Source organism: Euprymna scolopes, chromosome 26, assembly GCF_053919585.1.
Source record: "Euprymna scolopes isolate OS-2025 chromosome 26, ASM5391958v1, whole genome shotgun sequence".
Taxonomy (NCBI): Eukaryota; Metazoa; Mollusca; class Cephalopoda; order Sepiida; family Sepiolidae; genus Euprymna; species Euprymna scolopes.
In genome coordinates, this window is record NC_136507.1 from 74,117,319 (window position 1) to 74,137,050 (window position 19,732).

Below are 19,732 nucleotides of genomic sequence, written 5' to 3' on the forward strand. Positions count from 1 at the left end.
TTTGTCAAAGAGAAATAATTGTGGTCAAACGGTTCAAGACACATTGTTGGAGATATCCTTTGCATAAAGGAAGGCATATTTCCTTAAAAAAAAATGGAAGTGTTTTTGGAAAGAGTAAGTTGCCACTACAGACTTTTGTTTAACTGTTGTATTTTTTTCTCATATAAAACCCCATTGACAAATTTTATTTATTTGTTTACTAGTGGGACCTGTAGAAAGTCCACGGCGGCATCTTTCATATGTAAAATATTGCTGCTGGACAATCAGTGGACATCTATATATATAAAAGCCAAACGTCTGTGTGTATGTATGTATGTTTGTTTGTAACGCTAAAACTTTTGAAAGACGGAACCAAACTTGACAAATTTGGTATCATATTGAAGCCCCATCACCCGGATGACAAATATCGAAATTTCACGTCAAACGGACCACTAGAAGTTGGTCAACTGATCATTTATCTTCGAGGGGGGCCCCAAAAAAACCTGTCATTATCTATATATATAAAAGACAAATGTTTGTTTGTAACGCTAAAACTTGAGATGAAAGATTCCTCTCCCCTAAGAATAAAACATATGTTCAATATCTGCTTTTGTTTTTTCATTGTTTATACGGTCCCGAGCAACGCCGGGTAGCCCTGCTAGTCTATAATATAAATCTCACCTCTCTGTTTAAATGTATGTATGTTTGTATGTCTGCCTAAAATTTTCGACAAAGGCGACGGTTTTTCACAAAATTGGTATCGTTTTGAAGCTCGATCCTTCGAACAACAAATATCGAAAAATTGGCCAAAAACATTAATTCCTTCACCCTCAACTGGGAACCTTTCTACAAGGAGAGGTCGTTTTTTTTTTTTGTCGATATTTTCAAAAGTCATCCTCTCTTTTCGATTGACTAGCCTTGATTTAAACCTTTGCCACTTCCGGTTTTGTGATGGACCCAACGGTAAAAACGTCAGTTTTTTTTCATATTCTTTTCCTCGTTCACATAATGGGTTCGATCCTGCCTGCCTACTACCATTTTTTTTTTTTTTTTGCTCAACACACACCTCCAAACACTCAGGCGACGCCGGGCACCCAGGCTAGGTTAGTATGAATGTAGACCCCAAGATATTTTTATTAAAACTGTAAGCGTATTTATCTAAGTAATCTGGTCAATATAGTGTCAGAATATATCTGGTTATTATGGCTTATCTCCAATATTCTTATAGGAGTCTGTGATATATTTCCATTGTATGGATGCCTGGTGCGGAGGGAAACTCAGGTTAGTTAAAAATAAATCAAAGTTACTTCCCTTTAGTGACTAAAAAAACAGGCTGCATCAGAAGACGCATGTATGCACACCTTGATAACATTAAATCATATAAATGGGCATTTGACCCCCAAATATTAAATCTTTCTTTCTGTTTTTTATATATATATTTTAGATATTATGCATCTGGGATTATATAGATAAAATCAAAACGTGGATTCCATGAACAAAGCTTCTTTCTTAGAACTGCACGCCTGTGGAATTCTGTTCCCTCTGCCTTCTTCCCACCTGACTACAACCTGGATGTCTTCAAGTCCAACGTTAACAAATTCCTAATAAACCACCCCCTTAAGTAAACACTTCATCAAATCTCCACACTAACGTACTTTACTTGCAATAACCCTTATCCCTGAGTAGCTTCCGGGCCTTGATAAGTGGTGACAACCATGTAAAAAAAAAAAAAAAAAAAAAAAACCACGATATCATTATACCATCTTTAGACAGAATAGATACTACTCTTGATCTAGTCAGAAGATAAAGAATGGTATATTTTAATTTCATGTACGGCTGTAAAGTGACATTATTTTTATTCATTTATTCTTTTTTACATTGCATTTTTGGTGATCAGGAGATCCTATTTATTAAAATGGAGGACAGAAGGTGATAAAATACTACAAACATTAAATTAGCATATCTATATACTCATGATTCATAGTATGTTATCACCTTCTATCCTCCTTTTTAATAAATAATTCTCGATCGAATAATTTATAACCTGGAAAACGTGACGTAAGTACATTACGGTATTTATATATGAATTTATTTCTCTTCGGTTTTTACGATAAATAAAGATAACAAAATTACAAAAGATAAAAGTAACTAATTAAAAACAGAAAAGAGAAATATTGTTTTGTTTCTGAAATTAAAAAAAAAACAAACAATTGGATCTTTCGGATGGGGATGAAGCACAGTTAAAATAAAAAAAAAAGAGGCTACGCCATTTTATGTGACACCGGTTAGACATAATAATACCACGTGACCTACATTTTCAGAGGCCAGATATTTGCGCTTCCTGTTATACACTAGCACCAAACAAGCAAAAAAAAAAGTTTTGGAGTAAATAAATATACAAATAATAAAAACATTTCTGAACAAATCATGACTAACAAGACAGCATAAAAAAAAAAGATTAGAGACTACTAGATATACATATAGGATGCACCTCGCCTCACAAAAATGCCATTCATGGAATCGTCCACTTATAATAATAAAGACCAATGTGTATCTATATTTGTATATAAACAAATATAGTTCATAGTTCCCCTCCCCATGAAAAAACTAAAATAAGGAAAAAAATCTTTATAGTATATGTATCCATGATGAAAAGAAAATATTATACACTAAAAACCACGTAAATTAATCAGGTAGTTTTATGTGAAAAAAAAAACAAAAAAAAAACGACAAAAACAACAAAACAAAAAAGAAATCAAACCTTATGGCTAAATGATAATTGATGATCTCTTAACGCCATCTTGCAAATTGTTTGAAGGATAAGGGAGATAATTCCAAATAATTCAAACTTGCGATATTTCAGGACGCTATTCTTAATATGGGAAGAGGGAGGTATTGAAAAAAGCTCAAATTCATAACTGGTTAACTTTCTTAAAACACTCTTCAAAAAGGGTGCTGGAAATCAGAATCGTATATCATTGTAATGCTTACGAATTCTCATTAATCACTTAAAAATGATTTTCTTTAAAAATTTAAACTACTTTATCAATTTACATGAGTTTTGATGCACACCACGGGTACGTAAATCATATAGATTGTTTTCTCTTGAGTGAAAGAGAAAATTATGGACTAGCATTGATAACTATATGTATTTCTATCAGTTAGCAAGTAAAAAAAAAAAGTGCGTATTACTAGTCCCCGGATGGATCTATTTCATTAGCTGGACATTCTTAGCTGAAACTTCGTGAACAAGTCGGGCATAGACTGGAATTTATTTATAGCAAATATGGTTGGATTGAAGAAAGAATTATGAAGTTTAAACGATTCCATGAGTGGTATTTTTGTGGGTCACTCTATACCATAAGTGGGCATTTCATTTCATGCTTTGAGAGAGAGAGAGAGAGAGAGAGAGAGAGAGAGAAAGAGAGAGAGAGAGAAAGAGAGAGAGAGAGAGGCTACCTTGGCTTGAGCAATTTTCTTACCTTCAATACAGACTCGGCTGGTGGCCGGGCTTGTTGTTTAAACAAGAGATTCAGTTGCTGATTCTGGATTTCCAAATCGTGAACGCGTTCCTGAAGCTGGCAGCATTCTTCCTTCAAGGTCTGAAGCAACCAAAACAAATTGAGTGAGTAGGAGTTTGAAATTAAAAGGAAACAAACAAACAACAAAAAATTACAAAACAAAGCAAAAAAAATCTTTTTGATAACATCCACGCATTTTAAAAAGAGGATCTGTCTATCAGTCCGCAGATTAATTTAAATTGAATAAAAAAAGTACCTTGCATTTATTTTATGTAATGTACATTCTGTTGCACTTAAAAAAAAAAAATCATTGAAAATTTTATATCTATATCATTAATTGCTAGATGAAAGATAATGTTTTTAAAGTGCACCAAAATGTACATTACATAAAATAAATCCAAGGTAATTTTTTGATTCAATTTAAATTAAATTTTTATACCTTACTTTGTAAAATTTATAAAAATGCACTTTGAAGATAAATAAATTTCAAATTGAATCTTGTACCTTTATTTTTAAAGCCTATAGTAAAAACATTTTGTTTAACAATTTTCATGCCTTGAATGAAATGCTTTTCTAACTTGTACGTTAAGATTATATTTGAAAACTTTCCTTCTCTCTATTTTAGTTTGTATTTCTCCTCACACCACAGCTCATTTTTTGCAACCCCTCTTTGTAATACAGGTCTGAATAATGAAAAAATCTGATTTTTTTTAACAAAAACTTTAAAATAACTTTTAGATTAATTTTTTTTAAACTTCTTTCAGAATAGAAAATCTTTAAAATTTAATAAGGAACATATTTCATATAGGTTTCATTAACAAATATTAAGTACATAATGAGAAAAATAGAGATGAAAATTTCAAAAGGAGTGTATAACTAGTTACGGTCAATAGTAGTCCTCGCCAGCGAAAGTCTTTGTTATTGTATTCTATTATTATCATTATTTAAAACATTTTGTGTCCTGCTCTTTCGCGCGAGGACTAATTTGCTCAACAATAGTATTGAGCATTTTCTTCAGGTTTTTACTAATTACCATTTTATATATATATGTATGTATGTAGAGACAGAGAGGGGGGGAATTTTGATCCGTGTCTGACTTTTGAGTCTGCAATGTCATTACCATAATGCTAATTGAATCATCAGGAATCTTTACATTAAAAATAATCTATGTACGAGCGAGAGAGACATGGAAAAAAAAGGGGGAAAAAAGAAAATGCTGCCTAAAAGCAAAATCAAAGTAATTGAATAACACAAGCATCACTTTTCTAAAGAAAATGGATGAAAAATCAGCATGTTCAATTTTCGACTCGTATTTGAACTCAAATCTCAAAGAAACAAGATGAAGCTAACTGCCATCTTCTTTTTTCTGTTCTACTTATATCATAATGAACAGTTAACAAAGACAGCTGGGTCATTGCAGAGTGTCCCCATGACTCACGCGGTTAGAAAAGACTAGATTCCAGTCTCGTGAAAGATTTAACTTTAAAAGGTGATCTAAAAATTGCCGCAAACTGAACAGCGGCGATCTTTCGAAAAAGTCGGCTGGATCACAAAGGAATCATGGCTGATAGGAAAAATTGTAAAAGAATACCAATTGCACAGACGAAGAAGAATGGAAATGTTTTTGCAAAGATTCTCTTTGAGAAATCAGGATCAAAGAATTTGTGGATATTTTATTTTGCTTCCATTTTCAGGACACAAAAGAAAACATTGCACAGGAAACTGAATTACTAATGAAAACAAATTTAAAAGAGAGGAGGGGGGAGAAAGAAGAGGGAAAGAGGGAAGGGAAGAGAGAGAGAAGGAGAAAGAGGGAGAGAGGTGGGGAAAGAGAGAGATAAAGAGAGAGAGGGGGAAAGAGAGATGGGGTAGAGAGAGAAAGAGGGGGTAAAGAGAGGGGGGGAGAGAAGAAGAGAGAGAGAGAGAGAGAGAGAGAGAGAGGAAGATAGAGAAAGAGGGAAACAAAGAAAAAATAGGGATAAAAGAGAGAAGGAAACAGAAGGTGAAAGGAATAAGACGAGAGAGAGAGAGAGAGAGAGAGAGAGATTGAGAAAGAAGGAGGAGAGAGAGAAAAATATAAAAGCAGAGAAAGATAAGTAAAACAGAGAAGGAAGCAGAGTAAGAAGAAGATAAAGAAGGAGGAGAAGAAAAGAAAGAATAGAGAAGGAAAACAAGGAGAATGGAAGAAGATGACAAATAGAAGAGAGTGCAATAGAAAGAAAGGGGAGAAGCAGATATAGATAGAAAAAGATGAGTAACACAGACAAGCAAGAAAATTTTACCATTTCATTGTTGAGGTCTCTAGATGCAGAACTATCCTCTACTCTAATAAGTCGTGTTTGGGTTCAAAAGGCTTGGAAAAAAAGAGTCAGAACAGAGAGAATGAAAGAGAATATATGAAGAAAACAAGCATGAAGAGAGAGAGAGAGAGAGAGAGAGAGAGAGAGAGAGAGAGAGAGAGAGAGAGAGAGAGAGAGAGAGAGAGAGAGAGATTGAAAGAGAGAGAGAGATTGAAAGAGAGAGAGAGGGAGAGAGAGATTGAAAGAGAGGGAGAGAGAGATTGAAAGAGAGGGAGAGAGAGATTGAAAGAGAGAGAGAGAGATTGAAAGAGAGAGAGAGAGAGGGATAAAGAAAGCCAAAGATGGAAAGAGGGGGGAAAATAAAGCCAAAGATGGAAAGAGGGGGGGAAATAAAGCCAAAGATGGAAAGAGGGGGGGAAATAAAGCCAAAGATGGAAAGAGGGGGGGAAATAAAGCCAAAGATGGAAAGAGGGGGGGGATGAAATAAAGCCAAAGATGGAAAGAGTGGGGGGGGGGGAAATAAAGCCAAAGATGGAAAAAGGGGGAGAAATAAAGCCAAAGATGGAAAAAGGGGGAGAAATAAAGCCAAAGATGGAAAAAGGGGGAGAAATAAAGCCAAAGATGGAAAGAGGGGGAGAAATAAAGCCAAAGATGGAAAGAGGGGGAGAAATAAAGCCAAAGATGGAAAGAGGGGGAGAAATAAAGCCAAAGATGGAAAGAGGGGGAGAAATAAAGCCAAAGATGGAGAGAGGGGGGGGGGAATAAAGCAAAGATGGAAAGAGAGGAAAAGGGAAAGATAATAAGAGAGAAAGTTTAAGATCGAAAGAGAGAGGGAATGAAAGATGGAGAGAGAGGGACTGAAGGATATATATAGAGAAAGTGAAAGAGAGAGCGAGAGTGACAGATAGAGAAATCGTGAAAGATAGAGAGAGAGAGTGAAAGAGAGTGAGAGAGAGAGTGAGAGAGAGAGTGAGAGAAAGTGAAAGAGAGAGAAAGTGAAAGAGAGAGAGAGTGAGTGAAAGATAGAGAGAGAGAGTGAGTGAAAGATAGAGAGAGAGAGAGAGTGAGTGAAAGATAGAGAGAGAGAGAGAGTGAGTGAAAGATAGAGAGAGAGAGAGAGAGTGAGTGAAAGATAGAGAGAGAGAGAGAGTGAGTGAGTGAAAGATAGAGAGAGAGAGAGAGTGAGTGAAAGATAGATAGAGAGAGAGAGTGAGTGAAAGATAGAGAGAGAGAGTGAGTGAAAGATAGAGAGAGAGAGTGAGTGAAAGATAGAGAGAGAGTGAGTGAAAGATAGAGAGAGAGTGAGTGAAAGATAGAGAGAGAGTGAGTGAAAGATAGAGAGAGAGTGAGTGAAAGATAGATAGAGAGAGAGTGAGTGAAAGATAGATAGAGAGAGAGAGTGAGTGAAAAATAGAGAGAGAGAGTGAGTGAAAGATAGAGAGAGAGAGTGAGTGAAAGATAGAGAGAGAGAGTGAGTGAAAGATAGAGAGAGAGAGTGAGTGAAAGATAGAGAGAGAGAGAGAGAGAGAGAGTGAGTGAAAGATAGAGAGAGAGAGTGAAAGATAGAGAGAGAGTGAAAGATAGAGAGGTAGTTTTTTAAATTCTTTTTCATGAGTTCAAGTGCTCCCATAATTACTGGAATGATGGAGATCTTCCTAAGATTCTAGTTTCTTTTCATGTGTATATAAGACGTTGGTATTTCGTTATCTTTTCCCTCTCAGCTCTGTTTAACTCAGCATCATTAGGAATACTAACTTCTACTAAGGTTGCTCTTTTTTCTTCTTGTCCCATATTACTGTCAGGTTTAATAGCTTTATTTTCCAGGGACGTAGCTGTAGGAATCACATAGTCATAGTGGATGGTGTAGGACTTATTTCCAACTGTTCTTTCTGGTAAACATATTCCCAGGACTTGCTGCTGCATTCGGTATTCAACTTTTTACAGATGCTCCAGTGGAGATATTTACACAATATTGTGTCACATCATATAGCAACTGTCCCCCAGAAGAACCCCACAGTTAGACGTCAGGTGCCTCATACTTTCCACCTGGGCTTGACCTTTACTCCTGATCTTAAATGGAACACGTACATCAAATCTGTTGCTAAGGCCGCTGGAAAAATGGTGGGACCTTTCTATCGATCCGGTAAATATCTCACTGCTGATGCAATTCTCTATCTATATAAGAGCCAGGTACGTCCAAGGATGGAATATTGTTGCCACATCTGGGCAGGAGCTGCTAGAAAGGACTTGTCCTGCCTTGATAGAGTTCAAAATAGACTTCGTAGCCTCGTAGGAGATGTCCTTTTCTCTTCCTTGCAACCTCTATCTCACAGAAGAGATGTTGCGAGTTTGTCTCTGATGTATCGTTATTTTCATGGAAGGTGTTCAACTGAGCTTCAATCTATGGTCCCCCCTCGCCAAACTTTCACAAGAAACACTCGTCTAGCTGTACACACTATCAATAATTACCCCCACTCTTTATCTGTGCCTAAACCTAAACGTAGATTCCATGAACAAAGCTTCTTTCTTAGAACTGCACGCCTGTGGAATTGTCTTCCGTTTTCCTGCTTTCCGGCTGACTACAATATGGTTGTGTTCAAGTCTAACGTAAATAAGTTCTTGATGAGCCGTTCTATATAAGTTATCAAATTTACCAAATTTTCATTACTAATGATTACTATATTGTCCAATGTCTACTGTACACTCTTTAACCCTTATCCTTGAGTGGCCTCTTGGCCTTGATAAGTGGTGATGCCTATGTAAAAAAAACAACAAAAAAAAAAAACCTCCGTGTGGCAGAATCTGCACCTGCTGCTATCACCGAAACCAACCATTTTCTTAAAAGCATTGGTCATCAAGACTTGATCTTGGACAGCCATTACATAATCCTCTTCTGATTATAGTGGAGCGATCATCTTTTTAGCCTTTCTTATTCATATAACCATGGGTAAATTCACCCAGAAAATACTTAGCATGCTCTTGGTTGGCTCATTCTCCCCGTTTTTTTTTTTTTTTTTGTGATGCAAGTTCCTGGTGTATTTTTGGTGACTCTTTTGGGCCATTTTAGTAGCAGACTTGTTTTCTGATTTTGTCTCATTTGTAAGACACTTTTGTCGAAAATGTTTGGCCAGTTTCGTGATGGAGTTTTTTTTTGTTGGCTCTTGTTTTGTTATGCTGGTGCATAATTTTGAAATTTGAATGTGGAGAGCTCATCAGATGTTGGTGGGTGTGATCACCAGGTAATTATGTATTGTAAGATTGTCATAATTTTATAAGCCCTTTAATCCTGTTTTTGTTCATCTCCCCCCCCATTGTATTAAGAAATAATTAGAAAACCGACAATTCTTATGATCTATTATTTAATTGATATAATGAATAATTTTAGAAAATATTTAAGTTTTTGTTTCATGATTATTCCACCCCAATCAAGGAAAAAGCAATATTAAATTTTTTGCAGAAAATTTAAATCATTCATGACACGTTTTTGAAAAGAATGTAAATTAATAAAAACGAGAAAAAAAAGGGAGCAAAACGGATCGAACAATCAGAGGGAGACATTTAAAAAAAAAAAAAAGCAAGAAAAAAATGGAAATTGAAATTTAGTTTCGATTATATAAATTATTGTTATTAAATTGATAATGCAATTTCAAGGTTACATAATGGAGAAATATATTTGATCAAACGATAACAAAACAAAAAAAAAAGTAAAAAAAAAATGAAGGAACAGATTTGTAAAGATTAAAACCTAGAGATATTAAACAAGAATTAAGATAGGAGATGGTTGCGGTGGGAGGAAGGAATGAAACGCGGGGGGGGGGAAAGAGTAATAAAAAAGGAATGCAAAAAGAAAGAAATATTATGAAAGAGGGAAGCAAAATCAGAGAGAAAATATAAATAAGAGAGAAGATACTTTTTTATTAGGAAAATAAAAAAAAGAAAGATGAATTAAAAAAAATTAAAATCCTGAATATATTTGTTGAAAAAGAATAGAGAAGATAAAGAAGAAAGATAGGATAAAAGACTGGATAAAAAGGGGAAAGTAAGAAGAAAGATGAGGTCAAAAGAGGAAGGAAAGAAGAGGGCAAAGAAAAAAGTAAAGAGGAAAGAAAAAGGAAGAAAAAGAACGAATAAAGAAAAAATGTCACTGAAGAAAAAATTATCGATGAAAAAACAATGAAAGAAAAAAAATTACCAATGAAAGAAAAAAATTACCAATGAAAGAGAAAAAATTACCAATGAAAGAGAAAAAATTACCAATGAAAGAGAAAAAATTACCAATGAAAGAGAAAAAATTACCAATGAAGAAAAAAAATTACCAATGAAGAAAAATTACTAATGAAGAAGAAAATTGCCAATCAAAAAAGAATTGCCAATCAAAAAAGAATTACCAATCAAAAAAGAATTACCAATCCTCCAAAAATTACCAATCCAAAAAAATTACCAATCCCCCCCCAAAAAAAAATTACCAATAAAGAAAAAACAGCCAATAGAAGAAAGTTTGCCAATGAAAAAACATTACCAATGAAACAGTATTACAAATGAAAAAACATTAGCAATGAAAGAAAAAGAGATAAATAAAGAAAAAGGATGAATAAAGAAGTATTATCAATGGAGAATAATGGCCAATAAAAAATGACAAATAAAGAAAGTTTACAAATAAAAAGAATGACCAATGAAAAAAAAAATGCGAATGAAAACAAGTGAATAAAGAAAAAGGATGGATAATGGAATGAAAAATGAAAAATGGACTGAAAAAAAAAATGAAACAAACATGAAAAATGAAGACAAATAAAAAAATGAAGGAAAATGAACATGAAGAAGATGAAAAATGTAAAAGAAAAAAATCGACAACAAACAGAATGAAACAAATGAAGAAACCTGAAAAGAACGATGAAAAATGTAGGAGGAATGAAAACGTAAAATGAAGAAAAATAATAATAAAGTGCAAATCAATCAATATATAAGAAACAAAGAAAAACGTTATTTTTATTTTATTTATCTATTTTTTTTTTTTTTAAATAAAGCTGAGAAATAACGTTCAAATCCATCCAGCAAACTTATTACGCCGGATTTCTTGAATTAAATTATCTCATTAATTAATACGAGGGAACTAGGGTGAGAAAGGAGGAGGAGGAGAAAAGAAGAGAGTGGAATTGTGAAAGGAAACGGTGAAAGACGTAATAATGGCTGATTGGACGCGATGTCACGATTGGAAGTTTATTGTTATTTGCTAATCAAGCTCAATCACTTAATGAACAAGTGAAATGCAGAAAAGGGGGCGGGAGAGATGGAAAGGTTGCCATCAGCAAGTTATAAATCACCTCGGAAAGGAGAAGAGGCCGGAAATATTCATTAAATATAATTTATAGTCCCCAAGAGAAGAACGCCGACACTAACAAATCGGACAGAAAATAAATAATAGGCAAAAAGAAATAGCAATTGACATGAGAGAAAAGAACAGTTGTTTGCAATGGAGGTGGTGATTATTATAATCACTAGGAGAAGTCACACGGGCCATTATCAAAGATTTCTCTTCGATAACAACTTGTGGTGTTCTCTGGAGTCTGAGTGACAACAAGTCTCCCCAGATTTCCAGTACTCTCTACCTCATTCGATAACCTTTGCAAAAGAATTTGCGTTATCGAAACAGCCACTTCCCATTGATTTCTTGTTGGCAGCGATCATTGGTCTTCACTAGAATTTGGGTGGCAAAAAGCTTTCCCAAGGTCCCAGTCCTCTTTGCACTCATTCAGCGGAAGTCTGGCTAGTGCTTTCTCTTCTCTTTCTTTCCATCTTCCTTGACCCTCCTCATTTATTTGGTGTGGTGTTAGTTTATGGTGACATAAAGTGTTGGGGGGCGCATGGGGGTATCTTACAATTATTCAATTTCAGTTTTCATGATTTCATGTGATGTTCCTTTGTGTTTTACATCTGTAGCAGTTTCTGTATGTCCAGTTTGTGTGTGTAGTTCATGTGTGCTATTGGTCTCCACATTCAAGGAGTTTCCTTAATATTTCTGCAGTTTTCATTATTGTTATCCGTTGTATCTTTTCAAAGATTTTCAGTATTGTTCTTAGCGCTCCTATTATTAGTGTTGTTGTTGTTATTATTATTATTATTATTATTATTATTATTATTATTATTATTATTATTTACTCACTAGAAGTAGTCACACAGGCTACCATCAAAGATTGTTCTTTGAGAACAACTTATGATGTTCCCTGGAGTCTGAGTGACAAGTCTCCCCAGATTTCCAGTACTCTCTACTTCTTTTGATAACTTTTGCAAAGAATTTGCGTTATCAATACAGTCGCTTACCATTGATTTCTCGTGGCAGCGACCATTGGCCTTCACCGGAATTTTAGTTATAATAAGCCTCCCCAAGATCCCAGTCCTCTTTGCACTCATCCAGCGGAGGTCTGGTTAGTGCTTTCTCGCGTTAACTTCAGTGTTGTGATGTTGTACACCGTTTTTTTTGTTTGTTTTTTTTTACTCAAGAGCGGGCTTTTACATCAAAGCCAGTGAGCATAGTCAAAGAGTCAAGTAGATGGAAAGCACCTGATGTATGATCTTTGCTGTGCCAAACAAAACTGAGTACGGTGATGTTGCACTTGATTCCCAAGGAATTCAACTGTGCCCCAAGAAGAAGATGATGATGAGTATCGGTTTCAATTAAAAAGTTACAGTACAATACAGAAATAAACTAGTAAAAAGGTAACAAAAACACACCACAAATGTTAACAACAAAAAAAAGTTATTTGTTTTTAGAAATAAACATGAAAAAAAAAAAAATGAAACAGAATAAGACTTATCACACCGTACAAAGAACTAAAAATTCTCGACTCTCAAAGAAAACGTTGAAATGAATTCTTGGAAGGTCAGATGCACAAATGAAAGATGAAGAATTTACCTTCTGTACAATTAATGCCTGGACCACTTGATTTGCTATCTCATCAAGGCACTTCTCGTATTGTACGCGTTGCCGGTCGTTTTCTAAGACAAGATGAGAGCTTTTCGATTCCAGGATTTTTAACCGTTCCATCAGCACTTGGTTTTCTTCTTGTGGTTCTTTTGGCAAACACTACAAAAAAATAAAGATAAAAAAATGGTCAACTTTCGTCAGCAGACAAACACTCATTATTTTTATACAAAGAAAGGAGATTATATTAAAGTTTTAATGGCACAGATTGACAATATAATTTGAGTGGGAAATATTGAATATTTGCTGCATCTACCTGACATTGCCCGGAAGTCTTTTTAGATTCATTTTGACTTCGTCTCCCCTCCCCTTTTAAATCACACAGACACCTTTGTTGATGAAAGATTTATATATATATATATATATATATATATATATATATATATATATATATATATATATATATATATTCATTCATTCAAAATGTGAGAGATTATATAATTATTTCCGCAGTCAAACAACGTCGCAGCTCACAAGAGCCATGGCAGTCAACAAACCGGAACTGTAGTCTTGAACTTCCGGTTTGTTGATTGTGATGGCTCTTGTGAGCTGCGACGTTGCTTGGCTGTGGAAATAATTATATATATATATATATCTTCTCTTCTCTATATAAATAAAATGAACTCATTTTTTCCCGTCTGATTTTGACCTTAATAGGATTAAAAATCAAGATATTTCATGCAAATATAATATGCACAAACGGCAGAACAATATCTGAGGTGTGTTATAGGCTTATTATTTTTCAAATTCCTCGATAATCTTAGATTTCTATACTTTTTCTGCTGAGAAGTCACGGCCAAAATCGGTTAAGATCAATGGAAGTGGTAAAATATTTTCTCTCTAATAAATTCCTCCTCCCCTGCCACCACTTAACACCGTTTGGGGATCGTTCACAAGGAACAGTTGAGAAGAGAACACCGGTTTAGCTTCGTAGTTCTTTCATGTGAAGTTATTTAAAATCACTAAACTAAGCTGCAGTGCTCTGTGGCATAGTGGTTAGCGTGCTGGACAATTCACATTATATTTTCACGTTCGCGCCGACCTACCGTAGTCGTTTTTTTTTTTTTTTTTCCCTAAACAACTGGAATGGACTTTTCTTGGTGGCCGAACTGTTAACGTTGCAGATGTTTTTTTTTTTTTTTTTTTCACACTTTATTTTCCTACTTTTACTCATGACTCCGGGTTTGATCCTTCCTACTTATCTACCATAACATTTTTTAAAACTCCCCCCCCCGTCCCGGAAACAAACACTCGGGCAACGCCGGGTACCCCCGCTAGTATATATATATATATATATATATATATATATATATATATATGTATGTGTGTGTGTGTGTGTGTGTGTGATGGCAGCAAATTCGCTTTCAAACATTGCCATCACTCGATATAAAAGTGTATCTAATTTATATCGAGCAATGCCTGTGCATGAGGATTGTTATAGTGGGGAAAGACTTTGCACCGAGACAATCCCACTCTCTAAACAACTGCCACATTGATCCAAAAAGAAGAGCAAGTCTACATCATTGGATGCAGCAGTCATCACAGGTTTTATATCAGAGTTTTCCTTCTCCTAGGGAGGTTGCCTTCACTACGCCTTACAGAGCTCTCTCCACCCACCATGCCATTTGATCCATGACTGGAACTTAGGTTGCTGGGCACCAGAGCATATTCCACACGCCGGTGGGTCATATATGCTGCAGCTTACAGGGCCTAAGCTCTGTGGACGTGTGTTAAAAGCACACAGATGTCTTAGAGTTTTTCTGTGCTTCTCCCAGACAAATCAACCCCATGTGCACGTCGTGACCACTGCCATGTAGACGGGGCTCTGATGAACGGCGAGTGTCCTGCACTGTATAACTGGACCTCCACTGCCTTGTGGGCCAAGGCTATTTAACCAAAGGCTAAGGGTCAGGTAACCCTGACAGAAACCTCCAGAAGATATATATATATAGTCATCCACATACAGTACTGTTTCGCTGTTTCACAGCTCATCAGTGCGGCTAGACAGGCAACTGTCTCCAGCCAGGCAACTCCATATATATATATATATATATATATATATATATATATAAAAATGAAGGAGTTTTTTGGAGATTTGAAACCGACGGTAGTGATGTTCTTCTGTAACATATATATATAAATTAGTTACGTGCAAAATGAATGCCGATGCTCAAAATGTACAAACATTTTGACCCCTCACTTAAAAATTTCCCAAAAATCAGGAAATTAACCAATTTTAATGGAATTTTCAGTATTTATCAAATAATGATCACGGAATACAATGAACACATTATTTTATATTTAAATCTTAGTGGAAATGTATTATTTTCTTTAAACAAAAAAATAACTTTATTAAATTTATGATTTTCAGTAGTAAAAAAATGTATGAATTTATTTTTTGCTTTTTTTATGAAAATAAAGCATCATAAATTGCAACAATTAAAAAAAAAAAAAAAATTACGGGAATATTACCCCCCCCCCTCAAAAAAAATGTAAAAAAGAAAAAATGTCGACCCGGAATTTTTGTTTGTTTTCCAGTTTTATTTTTATGACTTACTAAAGTAAATTGTAACGGCCACGTCACAATTGAAGCATCAATTCCCATACTGCTAGATAATCAGTTAAATAGTTAAAATTCTTATGCCATCCATTCAGATTCTTCGCGACTTGCTTTTCTCTATCCAGTTTTTAGTTTAATTTTTTTTATTTTGCGTTTTGCACCTGCACCAGGTTAGCATATGACCGCCATCTAAAAGTTCTGGTTTCACTGCATACTTTGCATGACATCTGTAGGTAAAAATGGGGGGGGGGCACCCGAAGATTTACCCTTAAGAAGTTGTTTTTTTTTCTTTATATTCAACTGTTTACAGGTGTATTCGGATCTGCTGCAAACAAATTTCACAGTTTAAATTCTCGCTGACAAGAATAACGTACAATAGTAACACCGTAAACAGCCAATGCTTTCTATTATAGCTTTTGTGCAATGGCCGCCATCTTTTCTTTCTTTTTTTTTAACAAGGAAAAAAGTGTTATGTTATTTTTTTTTTCTAAACAAGCGAAAAAGAAAACGATTTCTTCTTTTTTTTTTTGTAAAATTTGCCGTTCTTAACATGAGTGAGGTTGTTGGGTGTGTCTATTCCGACAGCCGTTCTTAACATGGGGAGGTTGGGGGTGCCTATTCTGTCTGCTACAATAACTGCAAATTTCTGCGCATGCGTACCCACTTCACCATCGTACATGAAAGTTAAAAAAAAAATAAATAAATAAAAATAATGGCGGCCAGACATAACTAACTATACTAGTAACCACGGGTTAGTGAATGTGTTGTGTAAATAATTTGTGCCAGTGACAAAATAAACTGTGATATTTGTTCGCAGCAGACCCGAATACACCTGTAAACAGTCGAATATAAAAAAAAAAAATCAACTTCTTAAAGGTAAACCTTCGGATGATCCCCCAGTGCACTTTCACCCATCTGTAAAAAAGTTTAATATCAAATATAGCAGCAAATCCTGGAAACATGTTTAACAGAAACAACAGTTGGAAATAAGTCATACACCATCTACTATGACCATCCAATTCCTACAGCTACGTACCTAGAAAACGGAGCCATAGAACCCGAGATAGTGATATGGGACAAGAAGAAGAAAGAAGCAACCTTAGTAGAAGTTAGTGCCTTCCAATGATTTTGGGCCAAACAGAGTTAAAAGGGAAAAGATAACAAAATACCGAGGTCTTACGTATGACATGAAAAGAAACTAAAATCTTAGGAAGATCTTCATCATTCCAGCAACTGGACATGTGAAAAAGAATTACAAAAACTGCTTGATAAATATACCCAGTGAACCAAGTGCAAAAGAGATTTAAACAATTGCAGTTAAAATCTTTAAAAAATCTCTCAGATGGAATATGACATACCAGGTGATTGTCTTGCATCTGGTAGAATGCCCCATTCCCAGCTTAAACAAAATTATAAGAAAATAATAATACAAAAAAAACTTCTTTATAAGGTACGAATAAATGAAAATTTTGCACAATCTTCCATTTGCTCTTCATCATTCCAGTAATTACAGGAGCACTTGGACTCATGAAAAAGAATTTTAAAAACTACCTAGCAAATACATCCGGTGAATCAAGTGCAAGAGAAATACACACAGAGGGACGGTTAGAATTTAAAAAAAGATCTCTCGGTTGCAATGTCTGAGAAAATTTAAAAGCAAAAACTATGGCAAACGTTTGTACAGAAATGTTTGATTCTGTTCAGCTGACACTTGTTTTTCCGCAACCAAGAGATAAACGCGATAAAGTCCAGCCAGAAACGGGTCAGCAGGTCGTGCACTTTTACTTCCCATCTGCGTGCTTTCTTCATCATTATTTCCACTCCAGCTCTTGTGAATTATTACGCCACTGTCCATCTTTGAGCCGTGAAAAAGAAGGGAAGTATAAATTGATGATCGCAGCCTTGCATGGAATGTGCACCCACCCTCATCTATGCAATGCCAGTCAATGAACCTTGGCTGCCACGTCAGTCTACGGCACGCCATGATTAATCCAACAATTGCAGATTATGCATGACTACTCTGAAGAATCATCGAAAATTCAACATGACTTAGAAGAATTTAATCTCCAAGAACTTGAGATTAGCGAAGCGGAACCAGAATTCTCTTTTGAGATGAATGTAACTTTCCGTTTAAAAGCCCAATTTTCACAGAAAACATCAAGAAAGGAAATGAGACACAAATGTTTTAATATTAAGGACTAGCAGAAGTACCCATTCACCATGGGGAGCTTTTCAAAAAATTCCTGGAAGTTATGAGTGTTCTTCAGTATCATTAGGCCAAATGCGAATGTACGAGTTCTTTGCATTTGGAAACCAGTTGAGACTAAAGGTTTGATGACGTTAGAATTTGAAAGAAATAACAGCATGCACATGTGTAGTTAATAATGGTTGTGTAAGTAAAAATTATACAAAATTACAACTCTACTTGTTATTGAGTGCTATTTTATAAATACCGGAGTTTCATTGGATAAACATTTACAAAACCACAGCAATACAATCAGGATTATATATATATATATATATATATATATATATATATATATATATATATATATATATACACATATATATATATATATATATATAGATAGATAGATAGATAGATAGAGTCATCGCCATACAATACTGTTTCGTTGTGTCACAACTCATCAGTGTGGCTAGACTAGCACCTTTCCCTAGTCGTGGATTAAACCTACAACCATCGCATTGATAGTCGGCAGTTCTAACCACTGGACCATGGATCGGCGCTCGTAAATGACCTCACCAAATGTCCATTAAATAAACATTCGCCCATCGCTTTTACAGTGCTTGAGCTGCTAGTTTATTTACAAACAAACAGCGATATTTGTGCGTATGTGTTAGAGGCTGTTACAATGCATTAATTCAACATTAAATATCAATGTGCTGACGTAAATACATTTACATTTATAAAGTAAACACCTAATAATACAAGATTATGCAGAGGAGACGTAGCAAGTCTATCTCTGCTCTCTCAACATTTTCATTGAAAGTGCTCAACTGAGCTCTTCTCTGTGCCCCCTCCTCCCTGTAGAACATTCGCAGCAGACACTTGTCAAGCGACAACGGCTGCTAATAATTGCCCCTTATCTATCTCTGCCTAAAACTAAATGTAAATTCCACGATCATAGTTTCTTTCCTAAAATTTCCCATCCATGGAACACAATACTGTATGACTGCTTCCCAACTGACTATGACAGAGCTGTTTTCAAATCTAATGTAAACAAGTTCCTATTATGCAGCTCTTTTAAATAAACAAGTACTATCCAAGTTCCACCATTACCAATAATCACACGATTGTCTCAATTGCCACCTGACATTCATTGACCCTTCTCGAGTGGTCCGTGTATCTTGATAAGCAGTGACCTCCACTCTAGTATATATACATATATATATATATTACTTACTCCTGTAGATTTTGATGCAAGAGGCCCACCACAACAAATAAGTTATCTGAAATCCACACAGATGATTTGGTTATTGGGGTAAAGGCTTTGTGCAGAACTAACCACACTTTTTCGTACAACTGCTAATCTCAGTCGGTGCAATGGCTGCCAAAAGACAGAACAGACAGTAGATCTTAGGTTTTACATCAGAGTTTTTCCTTCTCCTAGCTGCATGTCTTAACAAAGATTGAGGGTGCATCTCTCCCAGTGGATTAAATACATTCCCAGATACCAACCTGGGAATTTCTGCATACAGCACCTAGCATTCCCAAATGGTCACTCCAAAACAATTTGTTGAACTTTGTATTATCCTGATAAGTCTCTCCTTAAAGAATAGTTCTTATTCTTTTAACTCGCCCATACTGACATGCATAAGTTCAAATGTAATGTGAACAGACATCTTGCTGCTCAACTCCCTACATAGTATCCCTGCAACTTATATCCCCGGTAGTAGCCCCCTACATCAAAATGGCATTGCACCTTGTTTGGGGTGAAAATGGAATAAAGTGTTTGTATATACATATATATATATATATATATTAGCGTAGGGACAATTAATCAGAATCGGGAATCAAAAAGATCAGAACCTTATTTGGTATTTGTTGTGGCAGAACTAACCTATGTTACCTACTAATAGACTATTCTAATCTCAATAGATACCGGAAGACTAAGCCATAAGGTGTCAATCGATATCTGATGGACCACCTATTGTATGCTTTGCAATACATGTTGTCACTTTATTTTAACGGTCTGTTTTTCTTTGCAATCCTTAACAGGACTATAATAGTAGTGACAACGGATTTTGGACTCACAGGTCACTCAAATTTAAAATACCCCCAACATTCAAAAGAACTTACAATGGAAAGCTGAATTAAACCAAGCAAGTGTTCAGAAAACACTGATGAACGGAGAAAAACAGGAACTCGCGA

At 35.2% G+C, this 19,732-nt stretch overlaps 1 protein-coding gene across 2 annotated transcripts in view; it reads right to left on the reverse strand.

Moving 5' to 3' along the window:
* The window catches only part of LOC145248188 (uncharacterized), a 558,365-nt gene that overhangs the window by 58,065 nt on the left and 480,568 nt on the right, over positions 1 to 19,732 (reverse strand). For both annotated transcript variants that reach the window (XM_080110044.1, XM_080110045.1), the window contains exons 9-10: positions 12,711 to 12,881; positions 3,462 to 3,581 (exon numbers count right to left, since the gene is read on the reverse strand). In XM_080110044.1, the coding sequence (XP_079966170.1) occupies positions 3,462 to 3,581; positions 12,711 to 12,881 (291 nt within the window). The remainder of the gene's footprint in view (positions 1 to 3,461; positions 3,582 to 12,710; positions 12,882 to 19,732) is intronic.